Source organism: Gavia stellata, chromosome 1 (genome assembly GCF_030936135.1).
Source record: "Gavia stellata isolate bGavSte3 chromosome 1, bGavSte3.hap2, whole genome shotgun sequence".
Lineage (NCBI taxonomy): Eukaryota > Metazoa > Chordata > Aves > Gaviiformes > Gaviidae > Gavia > Gavia stellata.
The window spans coordinates 103,220,252-103,233,748 of NC_082594.1; the positions used below are offsets into that span (position 1 = coordinate 103,220,252).

Below are 13,497 nucleotides of genomic sequence, written 5' to 3' on the forward strand. Positions count from 1 at the left end.
CTCTGAAGCAGAGCAGCACAACAGTCTTCTCCACCATCAGTACAGTGAAACCCTTGTGAATCCTGTTCCCACATGCAATTTAAGGAGAATAATATGCTTGCTGGTGAGGCCACGATGTCCTCAACTGAAAACGGCATAAACATCAACCTAGGCACAGCGCCACTGCCCTTCACAGGTTCTCCTCTATGAGACTGCTGCCCTCCCCCGTGTTTTCCTGGCTGTCCTCCCAAGCATTTTTATCTCCCCAAGCCCACCCGCATCATGCCCCACCACAGTATGGGACAGGGTGGCTGGGCCGACGTGCCAGGGCAGGGCAGCGGATGAGGAAGATGGTTTCTCCTCAAATAAATCAGGGTTAGACCCGATAGGTGCCAAGTCCTAACACCTTGGGTAACCTCTGCGTTCAACATCCTGCAAAAATCAAGTATCAGCTGGAGAGGGCCCTGAGAGGCTATCCATTTCAATGCAGACCTGCGGTCACGAAGTTTATATGTGGAAGAGAGAGTTATGATTATGTATTTACTGGTTCTGCTAGGCATCAGCCGGGTTTTTTCTAAGGTCTGTCTTCATAAATTGCTAATTTATGTAAGATACTTTAAATCTTTCTCAGCATTTTTGGTTTTTTCCTATGACAGCAATATTGCGGCAACAGCAGGAAAAGCCCACATCCAAGTTCATAAACCTGCTGGAAGCTGATGCTATGACTGCTCTCTGCATGCCCCCAGTGCCCCCCTAGCATGCCTCTCGGGCACAGACCACCCCGTTATGGCAAACAACAAACCCCTTGTTCTTCCATTTGATCTCCTCTCTCTCCAGTACTTCCCCTGTCTCAGAAACCACATCCATCCCACGGGTTCAGAGCAAAGTAAATAACCCTTTCCCAACCCAACACGCACTGCCCCCCCAACACCACCACCCTTGGTCACCAAATCAGCTAACATCTCCTTAAAAAGTCGGGTTTTTGGTTTGTTTTTTTTTTTTCCCCTGGGCAAAAGGCAAACTAATTAAATGAGGCTTGTGAAGCACCACAAAGATCAATGGATCCAGACTGGGAGAAACTAATTCTGGAGAGAAGACTTTTCCCCGGGAGGCTCCCTGGCCTGCCAGACCCGGCTGACATGGAGGAGATGAGTAACAGCACCTTGGCCGATTTGAGCTATCAGACGGTACGGGGAGGAGAGAAGCCTTTTCCAGTTGGCCCCACGGCTGTGGGACGGAAACATTAATCCCCCAGGAAGCAAACATGAAGCTGCCCAATCGATTTTTGGACCCACTGCACCTGAAGCCATTCTTCCTGCTGCAGCAAGTAGGCTGGCAAACAAAGGGCGCTGTGAACCACCCCCCAGGGCATCACTACCTGAGGCCTCTGTACCAGGAACTCGAGGACAGCACTAATCTGGTTAGCCAGTGACCTGCACTCGGTGGAATTTTGTCCCCATGGTGTAATTTTGGGGCAAACTTTCCTTTTTTGACACATGAGAGACCAGCATCATGAGAAACTACATTTCTCTCTCAACTTCCTTGAGCATACTGAGCTCAGGGACGACCAGAAACGAAGAGCGCTTCAGCGGGGATTACAAGACCTCTGCCGCCTTCATGTTCTTTTTCATGAAAGAAACCAACTTAGTGTCTTGCTCACACTGTGAGGGTGTGCCTGGTTGAAATTAAGTGTACAGGTGTTGCTTAGAAAACCGACCGGAGAAAATGCAATGAGGTCATTTCACAAGCCACGAGTGAGCTCCACCTCATAAAATCCTTCCTCCAAATTACAGGCACAGATAGACAATGGCTTTTCTTCTCGTCTCTGCTTCATTTCTCTACTCCAGAAGGAAGACCATGAACACACAGAAGTGGTAAACTGAGGATAAAAAAGGAATGTGTGCAAAGGTGAATTCCAACTTCCTGAACAACTGGACTCTGCTCATCTAAAATCAATAATCAGATAGCTGTGTTGTTTAAGAAGCTTAATGAAAAATTGTTTCCTAAATGGGAAAATCAAACACTAACTCCAAATTTTCCCTGTTGCTACACAGTTGCTTTGGGTGCTCACAGTCACCCAACATTTTAACTAATACAAATAAAAGACACTCTTCCTTAGTGATAAGACTGGCTACTTCTACGATGGGACTGTGTGTTCTTTAAATGTGAAATTAAATATTGAAAGGCAATGTACTGAACAAGCAACAGACTCCTGCAAAAAATACCTATATGTGAATTTACAGAAAAAGAAAACACGATTAAAGAAAAAGATCCATAAACCTAAGAAGTTACAAAAACAACAATGTGCAGAGCAAAGGAGAGGAGTTTCTACCTACTGACCCAAAGCCTAACCGCGGCAAGAACAAATGTCATCTTAAATTACAGTTTGCCATGTCAATGAACGCGCAAGGCTGCTGACTTAGATCAAGAACTGATGCGTACCTTTGTTCACAGTGAGTAAAGGTTAACGTGTTTAAATCTATTCCATTAATTTTCCATCACCTCTGAAAGTTCAGGCTGCTACAGTTCTCACAGGATAAACAAAATACCGTTTTCATTAGAGACCATAGTGTCAGTGAGCTACAAATGCTACAGAGACGCATTTGCAAGAAAATTTGATCTTCATTATAAAATGGTAGGATAAATGAAACAATAAAATCAAACCTGTCAAAAATAACATTATCTTTTTTTCTACCCAAGGTCTGGTCTTCTACAGGCCTTTTGTGGGTGGATTCAGCCTTTAACACATGAGTTGTCCCCGTGAAGTCAGTGAAATCTCCCACTTAAAGATGATTGAAAGAAAACCATGATTGGCGAAACAGTCCATTGGTCCAAGGACACTAGACAGCCATCATATAACTGCTCTTTATTGGTAAAAGCCTCACTCTGTGAGGTAAGTTTGGTAAATTTTTTGCCATGGAAAATGTTTACTATGATATGCAAGTCCCTGAATTCAAGACTAACTTTGCAATTGATGCAGGATTTGGCACATAGATCAGTACAGCACAAAGCAGTCAGTATAATCTTTCTTTTCATTTACTCAGTGGGGCTTTAGACTGTGTGCTAGAACATTAAAATAGCCATTTTGTGCAACTGAATCCTAACGGGAAGTCTCCAGAATGGAAATAACGAACACTCTAATTGCATCAAATAGACAGCAAGACTTGCAGCATCCCAGGTCACTTGTAAACCTACCAGTTTAAAACATGCCAGCAATATGAACTGCTGGCAGGAAAAGCGTACTTCATACCGATGCTGAGTGAACAAGGAACAACATACTCTGCTTGATCCACAGATAATCTGTGTGAGAAAACCCTTAACTACCTACTTCTTCCATATGCAGGTAAGTCTCTACTTGGAGAATTCATCTTGTGACACAACTTCCAAAGGCTTTCTCTTATCCCCCATGACAGTGGTTGCCATCCTTAGTGTACCGAGTGAAAATGTATGCTGTTACCCTTTTTCTGTTTGCAATCTTCTAATTTTTATTGAATGTCCCTTGTAAACCGGCTGCCAGATAAGGACAACAGAAGCTCTCCATGAACAACAAATTCAGCATACAAAAATAAAACCCAACTACAAAACAGAGTTTGTTCCAAATGCTGACAATAGTCTTGCTGTAAGCTGAAAAATTATTCTGTTGCCTAGTGACATGACTTTGAAGGAGGAATTAATATTTCTAATACTAATACATCAACAATTTTGCATTTTCTCAACACACAAAGGTTATCACAGGCCACTGTCCCAAAATAACTTTCTGTGTGCATATCACTATTCCATAATGAATGTGAGGTCATTCAAGGTGGCTTATCACTCAACCTTAGTCATGATAATGCCCAGGAATTTGTTAATCCAAAATAATCTGTTCATGCATCCATACATTACGCTAAAATCTTCTGAACGTGCAAAACGGACCAACTACTCTACAAAAGCAATTTCATAGATTTTCACAGATTTGTTCCTCTCTCATACTCAGCACAACTTGGTGCTTTTCCAGCTTAAATACAGAAGTCAAAGCAAAAGGAGTTATACTACAGCAACTCCCACAGATCTTTTGGAGGCTAAAATAAAAAAAGAGTATTTTTCCCAATTAGTGTGCCATGTTGGCAGCTTGACTCACAATCCAGAATTCAACACAATGGTTCTGACCGACTGGATCTGAACAGGTCCCAGCACATCCCCTTGATTACCTGCAGAGAGCTGGGTGGGAAAAGGGTTCATTTCTTTGTCCACCATTTTCTGGTATAAAGCTCTCAAGCTGAATGGCTCCACGGTAAAAGGTAATGTTCCAGTCAACATTGCGTACATGTTCACCCCACTAAAATAAAACATAGTGGAAAAGAAACCAAAATGATCAGGAACAAGGGAAAACTTCATCTTTAATGTCTGACAGCTATGAAAAAAGACCAAAAAAAAGCTCTCTTTGGGCAATTTGGGCAAGATTTGGGCAAGAATTCCCAGAGGTTTGCTCACGGAGGGCCACACAATGTGTAGGACATAAGCTGGGAGCCACAGAACCGAGCCCAGCTCTTTCTTAGGCAACTCCTCAGCTAAATGCCACACCACAATTAAGCCTCTCCTCAGGCTGCATAAACATGCTGCTTTTGAAGGCCTTGTCCTGGTGGTGCCCTGGGTGTGGAATGACTGCTTGTACCAACAGGGACATCGCAGGTCCTGGTTCAGCGCCCAAAGGTGACCTCCATCGTCTCTGGTGCAGCCCAAAGATCAGGTGTGAACAATTATATTTTTCAGAGTAGAAAGCTTACTGCTTGTTTATACCCAGCAAAGCCAGCAATGAAAAGTGGGTTGGGCACTCTTGTTCTTTTTTTTCTTAAAAGGGCTTTAAATTCAATTTGAGTGGAATTTCTCACTTTTGGGAATTTGTTTCCCCAGTCTGCTGAATACATGTATGTGAGCAGAAAGAAACTAAACTGGTGTGCTATCATGAACCATGATCACAGACACAATTTGTTCAGCTATGAGGAAGGGTAGGAGTTAACCACATTTTCTTTTTTTTAAATTAAAAAAAAGAGCAGGACATTATTACTGGAGAAATTTAAATGGTTTACAAGAATGACTGTGTTCTGTTTGCCTGTGTTCCTCAGGGCTGGTGCTCTCACCCTTGATGTGGATGGATGTCCCACTGCTGGAGTGAGAAATTCAGTAGCCATACAATGATTTAGCTGTGGGTCTCCTCGGAGGACAGACTGCAAATTAGGCTTCAGGAGAGGAAGTTCTAAAGAGCCTTGAAGTGCAACAGGGGACCCACCACGTTAAACTGAGAGATGAATTTGACCTTGGTCCTAGTCTAATATATAAACTCTGGCCAATCTTTCTTAGCAGTAGTAGTGCTTATACTACTACTATACTACTACTATACTACTACTATACTACTATACAGTACTTCACATTTTCCAAGCATTCCAAATACTTCAACTTTGGAATTACCATTATTTCATTGAAATTTATACAAATGTTATTATCGCCACTTGGTGAGGGAAAATCTATTGATACTAAAGCAAAAGCTAAAGCTCAACTGATTTCAGCTAACTCCTCTCCAGGACTGACAAGGATAACCGACACCATGTCCATGGCCAACAGGAGGGTAGTGGGAGTTGCACAGTCTACAACAGTACTGCAAACAAATTCATTGACTCCAAAACGTCATGGTAGCTTCTTCTACCTCTGGCACCGTGGACTTCTGTTTGTTCTTTTGCCTGAACACTAGTAAGCTCACAAAGACTCACAAGTTTTCTGGCTATTTTTATTTCCCCTTTAACAACCGTGCTTTTAAAGTGATGACTTGACTCAATATCACGTTGACGGCAGATAGTGCACAGAACCCACGTGAATGCTTGAGGATCCTTTGAGGAAAACAAAAAAAGCTGTTGGCCCTCTTGCGCCAGAGCCACGTCTTCTACTATGGCTGAACATCACTAAACAACAGCTGCGCTTTACTGCAGTCTCTCTATGCTGTATGTTCTAGCGTGTATATAGATACAGGTACATAAAAGATCTATTTCAGACAAAATATCTGCGCAATTTAGTTCATGCTAATTAAACAGATTTTCTTCCTCAGAGTAGCCAAATACATGAATAATGTTTCTCATTTGAGCAATGGACAACGATGACAGTAATAACAATTATAAACTAGAGAAGTAACTCACATGGACCAAACGTCTATTTTGGGTCCGTATTTTTTCCTTGCCAGAAGTTCAGGGGCTGCATATGCTGGGCTCCCACACTGGGTGCTGAATGGATCAGAATAACCCAAGATGCCTGCACAGTTGCTCAATCCAAAGTCTGTGAAAGGCACAGAAGTAAGAGTTATGAAAGAGACAGATACAGTAAAACTGTGCTAGAACACAAGGAAAAAAAAAGCACATTTTTTTCCAAAAGCTAAGCAATGAATTGCCTAAGCAAAAAATCATCCACATGCAAAAATGTTATATAATTTGTTTCTCTGAGGTGCTAAAGAACCAAGAGATTTCTACAAACAATAAAAAAGTCTTAGAACATGCACAATTATCAATTTCATACACAAAGCAACTACTTTTCACTGGAAACTGGATGGCAACAACCGGAGCTGAGCCTGTCCTAGGCACTATGTGATGCGCACGGGGCAGGAAGCCACCACAGGCTGTCGTGGATTCCATACTGCTGCGGTATGTTACGTAGAGGCCAAGTTTCAGTGGGACTTCTTCAATGTTTTCCTCTAAATCGTGTAAATGAGCCAACAGATGTAAGGCGGGGGGGTTGCTTTCTGGGACTGCTGTGGTGATGCACAAATGCACAGGGCTGCAGAGTCAGCATTTCAGCTCTGAAATAACACAGGCAGATCTTGGAGCAAGAACGGGAATGTGTTGATTTGGCTCTCCCCCTCCCCGACTTCTGCCTTCAATGATTGTATTTCTGGCCCCTGGGTGTATCTGACACTCTTTTGCTGGCAGTAATACCAAGGGACTGGCAAAGGCTGGCACCATGAGCTGACCGAAGACAAGAGGCCGCCTCTCCGCACCAAAGGAGGCTGCAGTTTCCCAAGCGCTCTCAGCCAACCCAAGCCCAGGCTGGCACAGAGAAAGGTGTTCCCGCAATCGCCCTTGTCTCCTCCAGTGCTGGTATGGCTGCAGGGTGAGCTGGGTTTAAAAAAGGATCTTAAAAATTAAACCACTAAGCAAGGAAAGAAAGGCAGACAGAGTAGCACCATCAGCAGAAGCGGCTGGGGGCAACGTGCAAGCCCACCCTCTCTAGTGGCAGACCATGCTTGGCTTGGGAGAAACCAATTATGAAACCACAGCCTGAGAGATGACACGGGAAGGTGAGGAGAGGCTGCAGAGGGTCTTGAAAGTGAAGTCAAACAACTTGATGCGGTAAAGGGAAGAAGCAAGACAAGCTTGCAAGGAGGAGGATGACACGGGCAAAGCTGACAGGCTGGAAGAACGGCCTTTGCTGCAGGGCAACTTATCCAGTTGGAGCAGTGGATCTAGGGAGGTCACAATCAAAGATGTTCGCATTTATTAATAACTTGTTACTGGTGACAGCTGCAACTGCTGCAACAACTGCTATTAAGAACACTGACATCTGTTTTGTTCCTTTCTTTTTCTGACCCCGTCTTCTTAAAAATTCCCAGAATGCATGCATGTTTAAAATGAAAACTTTCTTATACATAAGTGAGGCAGTCAGAAGCAGGCTGCTGAATCCTCTTCCTACAGGCTTGTGTCTTGCATCCATGTGTCTTGTAAAATAGCATATTTCTGGGTGTGCTACCCACCTGCCTGGATGGGCTAAAAGCATCACATCTTGCAGGCCAAATATAGCAGGCAACGGTTGAGCCCATGCAATACTCTCCTCTCCACAGAGTCATTAATTTGGGTCTCTTTCCCTTATCTGCCTACTTATTTGCAGAAGACTTGAAGTAATGGCCTGTCCTTTAGCTTTTACCCCATGTTAAATTTAGCTGAAGGAGTTCCTCAAGGCATTAGAAGTCCCCTGACAGGGCGGTCACATAAGCCTTGTTCCGTTACAAAATCAGGCAAAAAAATAATAATGCTTACAAAAAAATGCAATTATGAAGATGACTATGTGAGCCGGAGTGCCCAAATGACTGCACAGTGCTTTCCACTCGACTGGCTGCATCTCTAAGAGTGAGACAAGCACAAGAGACAAGAAAAACCACATTTAACATCCAAAGAGGCTCAAAGGGGCTTTGCTGGAGAGCATTGTCAAAACTGAAGGGAGGATCAAGACAATTTCCTTGCCTCTGATGGAAGACAATTGTCTCTGGACACTGCTTAATCATCTCTGCTATATATGTATTATCCCTGGGGCTTATACAAATACTTCCGAGGATCCATTTACTTAATTAATGTATTTATTAGCTATGGCCTGAGATGAGTTATGTCAACTGTAAAATATTTTTTAAAACTCCTAGAAATAGTATCTCCATACAGTATTATTCATGGTCTCTACTCTACTGTGTCATACCACCTCAGAATTACTTGACTGTAACACTTTACAATCAAAGTATATAAGGGCTATATTCTGTGATGATGTAAATCAGCATCCTTTTATCATTATCAATGGAGGTATACTCTAGTGGAGGTTTTAATGATCTTACTTGCTTAAACTATAAACAACTTACTTTTTTCAGCCCATTTGTTTAATTTAGGCTAGTATACTCTTTTTTTCTAGTGCCTGTTGAAATGGAGAATGCATGCAAATACATGCATATTGGGGACAGGGATTTTATCACAAAAGAAATGGAAATATTGTTATTAACACTGTGGCAGCACGTCATGATTGCAGTGTGATTTTTATTAAGGATGCACTGCTGATCTTGATAAGAACAGTATTACCACCAACACTGACAATTCCACTGCCATTCCTGCCTCTGTCTTGGGCTTCCTTTCAATAAGCTGAGCTAATTACAGAATTCAGATCAAAGGCCACACTTGGTTTTCCAAAGTAAATATTATGACATGGAAACTCCACCACCCCCACTGTTCGTACTATCGAAGTATCGCATTACACTACTACTCTTTAACGCCTCCAGGAAATCAACATTAAGCTATGGATATATGGCTATCTCTGAAGCTGTGACAGTTGGAATAGGGAAAGAGTTACTGAACAACAGAAGCCTTAGCACCAAGCTGATGGACAAGTTTGACCAGCAGACCTCCACAGAGCTCAGCAGAGCTACGTATTGGCAGGGTCCTTTTGGTGCCATAGGTCCTTGAGCAGGATGCCAAGGACTTCGCATGGCCCGTGAGTGGCTTTTCACGGCATCTTTATCAGACACCTACCACCATAGGCTGGTAGATGTCAAGGGAAGTGAATTATTTCCAGCGTTTCCAATCCTGATGTTCTTAGATTTGAGATTTAACAGACAGCTAAGAATAAGTCCACTTAACGCAGCAAAGGGAATTTTTCTAATAATACTATCTAAGAACGCATTATAAACCACTTTGTCATGTAGCTAAAAAGAGTAACAAAAGCAAGGTGCCATTAAGCAGCTGGGTGAAGAAAGGGACTCAAGGGATTCGGTTCTCACTGAAATACATCAACAAGCAGGGACTTTCAATGTCACTTCTTGGTACATTTTTAATCTTCATTTCACCTTTTCTTTTTCCTTTATGGTGGGTTTTCTTAATTTCACAGTTATTACAAAAGCTCCCACCCCAAAGCAGTTAATGTGAGCTGCCTTTGTAGCTTAAAAGTCTCTTCTCTCAAGCATGAAAAGCAGCACATAATTCCTCAAAACATGTTCTTCACTCCTGAAGAACGTTCCTGGGCAGGACTATGTGGTGACACAACTGATACATCACATTTCTAGAAAGACAGACTACATAAAATATTGTACTAAGTGCTGAGTGAGCTGAGTGAGGGAACAGGCAGGGAGGAGGAAGAGGAGTAAATTATCTGGTCTATTCCACTAGCCAGAGACGGGTGCTGGCAAATTTTCCTTGTCCTGGGAAACGCTGGTGGCAATGGAAAGCTGCGCGGCAGCTCAAGCACTACTTCTGCTACCAGCTGGAAAAGAGGTGTTGGTGAGGAGAGGTTGCCCAGGGCCCTCAGGCCGGTTTCTGCAGCCCCTGCGCCAGCTTTCCCTGCAAGCGCAGCACACAGAGCATGAAGAATGGAGGCACTGCTTCTTCAGGGTGAACAACCAGAGATCACCAGCGTCGCTAGCAAGATATGGCATGAGCTGACTGTGATATTAAATCTGTTTTTACTTACAGCAAAATTATTACTAATAAAGCAACCTTTATTTTCCTATAACATACCCAGTTGGATGGTGGGATTTAATTGCTTTGTTTTAAAATACATACTGTGTACAATCTGCTTTGCTTAAAACATCAGGCTGCAGACCTGAGGACAATTTATTTCAACGCTAGCGAGGCTATGGAAGATCGAACTGTTTCTCTTCTCTATTCTTCCCACACCACCCACTGTGAGGAGGCCTTTCTATGCAACTGAAGCAAATGAAACTGCAGGAACAGTTCTGAAGTAATTTTTTGGCATGTGAGTTTTAATTGTACATGTATCATCTGATTAGGTCTGGGTTTGGATGTCAAGTTCACATACTGTTGTGTAATCAAACACCCAATAATGGGAAAGTTATAGAAATTCTTTAACTCTATCAGATGTTCATACAGCACTGTTGCAAACCATCTGGTCTCACTTATCTGCTAAATCAAGATAATGGGTGGTATCCATCATTACAGATGAATGATTCATGGTAACATATCAGTATCCTCTTGACCCATAGCTGAGGTAATGCAGAGCTCTCTTTTGCTATTATTTTCCCAGAGTCAGTTGATTTGCTACAGAGTAATGACTAAAAATTGTGGTAATATTTCCAAAGACTGAATTCCCTAAGTAAATTTTGAGTCTTTCAGATTTCATTAACCATCTTCCTCTTGTTTGTTTGGAGATGCACGTGCTTTATACGTTACAGTGAGTGTCCACTTGACCTGAATGTTAAGTGTTTTTCATCACTTTTTAGATCATGAAACCTTTTGAAGAAAGAAAGTCAGTTGAGTTTTTAAGTCTGCAACCACAGACACTGCTGTTGGCAAAAGTGTAGGCATGGAGATAAATATAAACAGATGTTTGGGGTTCATTTTATGAAGGGAGTATTTTCTTTTCAATGCCCACATTAACATTAATGGGAGTTATGCAAAGGCAGTGAGAGACTATACCCACCGATGATTAATCTAAAATGTCTGCACAACTTGAATGAATCGAGTGCTGTGTACAACTGATACCCAAATGCAATCAAGACTCTATCGTTGATCTTTTTTATTTTTTAACAGCCCTCTAAACCAGTTTCGTATTGGGTGCTGGAAGCAAATTTAACGAATATAAATATAGGACCAAATTTTGCCAGCTGCTAAAAATGTGTGCAACTCCCACTAACTTCAGCAGAAACATATGCATATGGGGGCAGAATCCAACCCTTAGTAAATATGAAATTATCAAGATAAGAAAATAAATTACTTTTGTGGTGTCAATTCTTTAATTCTTTACAAAGTTCCTGATTTGAACACGAAAGCTGTTGGTTAAAAGATGTAGGATTATTCCCGTACCCAGTTAAAGCTGAATTATTTGGAACATTTTTTTCACAAGATGCTGTCAGGAACAGCTTGATTGCTATCTATACTCTCTCAGCTCCTCTCTGCAGCAACATTAGCAGTTGTCACATGGAGGATTATGAAGTCTCAAAAACTCTCTTTACAAAACTACCAATTTTAATTACTGGAATTGCCAAACTGGTTTCATACCAATAAGCTTGATATTGTTGTCTTCATCTAGCAACAGATTTTCTATCTTCAAGTCTCTGAAAGAAAGAAAATATTTTGAGTAAGCCTCCAAAATAATGGAGCAGCTTCCCATCACTCTCATCAGTGTATTTACAAGATTCATATACAATAACACGTATAATGAAAGCAGCGCACACAGTTCCTTCCACATTCAAAGCAGAAAGCCCCATGCATTGTCTCCTCTCCACAATTACCAGTGCTTTCACACACAGTTTCACACCTATTATTCAGGCACAAAATGACTTTGTAAACATTTGTCAGTACATCCTGTAATTAATCAGGTTCTTCAAATTTCTCACGTACTTAAAAGTTTGCAGAAATCTTATACACTGGAAACATTTCAAATATATGTTTTTGGAATTGGAGGTCACTTTCTCATTACTCTTCATAACCAAAGGCTCTTCACTGGCCACAGCTGAACAATAAACCTTCTTCTGCAGAGATCTGAGGAGTCAAACGTCTGTCCTCTGCTATTGTCTACAAGGGAGACCAGAATCAATCTTCCCTGGGGATGAAGCATCCAAACTCCTTATAGAGGTGGTCAGCAATGGTACTCCCAGTGAAAACTGAGGCTGAGGGATTGAAATGACTTGCCCAATGCCATCCAGAAGGCCAGTAACAAAGCCAAGAGAAGACGTCACACAGGTTTACTGAGTGCCATGTTACTGCTCTCTCCACCATGCCACCCTGCCCGACCCCACAGAGCCACTGCACAGATCAGGGCCTGGACCAGTTTTGGGAGAGAGAGGATAAAATGAAAGCGGTCTCCTACAAGACGACCAACCCTTCTGATATGTACGTTAGCACATTGTTCACTTTACATGTACCCTTTCATCACTTAAGAACGTGGCTGCGCTTTCCTAAGCCATGCTCTACCTAAAAACAATATCCCAGAGATCACACCCCAAAACCTCAAACTGTACAGACTAAGCATTAAGTATAATATGAAAAAATCATTTAGGTTGCTACACAACTTGTCCATGACGTCTTGCAGTTGGCTGTGTCTTTATCACAAGAATTTTTCCCCCATCCAGACATAAACTATTTCTAACAATCAGCATGCTGGGACTTCAATAGCTCAGACGGGCAATGATGCTTCTCCCAGCACGCTTCGGAAAAATCTGGATAATAAAGCCATCAGCTATAATTATGGGAAGCCAGTGACATCCATGGTATTTTGCCTTTGTAAGGCAAAGGGAGTAATGAAGGATGCCTCTATTACAGATGAAGATATAAGGCTTAATAAAATAAGACAAGTAAACCAACCAAACCAAACAAAGTACTTCCACGAGAAAGGATCTGGGAAAGAAAGAAAAATAGCTGTGACCAACTCCAAGCCTTTTTTAAAACATTCCTCTCCATTTAATTTTATGCCCATGCTGTGTTTCAAATAAACCTGAGGCAGAGGAGTACTTGCAGGTAGGATGCCACTCACTTCATCAATAGGACCACAAGGACCTTCTCCAAACAGATGTTTCTACACCCCAGTGAGCATTTCTTGCAGATTTTCCTTGCTTCACGTGTTAAAAGATACAGAGGAAATACTACATAAGTCTACTGAAGGAGAATATTTTGCAATTTCAGGTATTCAGGGACAATATCCAGGCTTTCCTAGAGAAAGGTGTGCTTTCCTAGAGAAAGCCTAACATTTCCTGAGGAGAGGACTGCCTTCTGCACCAGTCCTCTTCTCGGAGAA

The 13,497-nt window shown here is 42.1% G+C and overlaps 1 protein-coding gene across 1 annotated transcript in view; it reads right to left on the reverse strand.

The window, feature by feature from the left end:
• The window catches only part of HUNK (hormonally up-regulated Neu-associated kinase), a 58,454-nt gene that overhangs the window by 16,025 nt on the left and 28,932 nt on the right, over positions 1-13,497 (reverse strand). The window contains exons 3-5 of the mRNA XM_059819679.1: positions 11,763-11,818; positions 6,147-6,282; positions 4,170-4,297 (exon numbers count right to left, since the gene is read on the reverse strand). Of these exons, the coding sequence (XP_059675662.1) occupies positions 4,170-4,297; positions 6,147-6,282; positions 11,763-11,818 (320 nt within the window). The remainder of the gene's footprint in view (positions 1-4,169; positions 4,298-6,146; positions 6,283-11,762; positions 11,819-13,497) is intronic.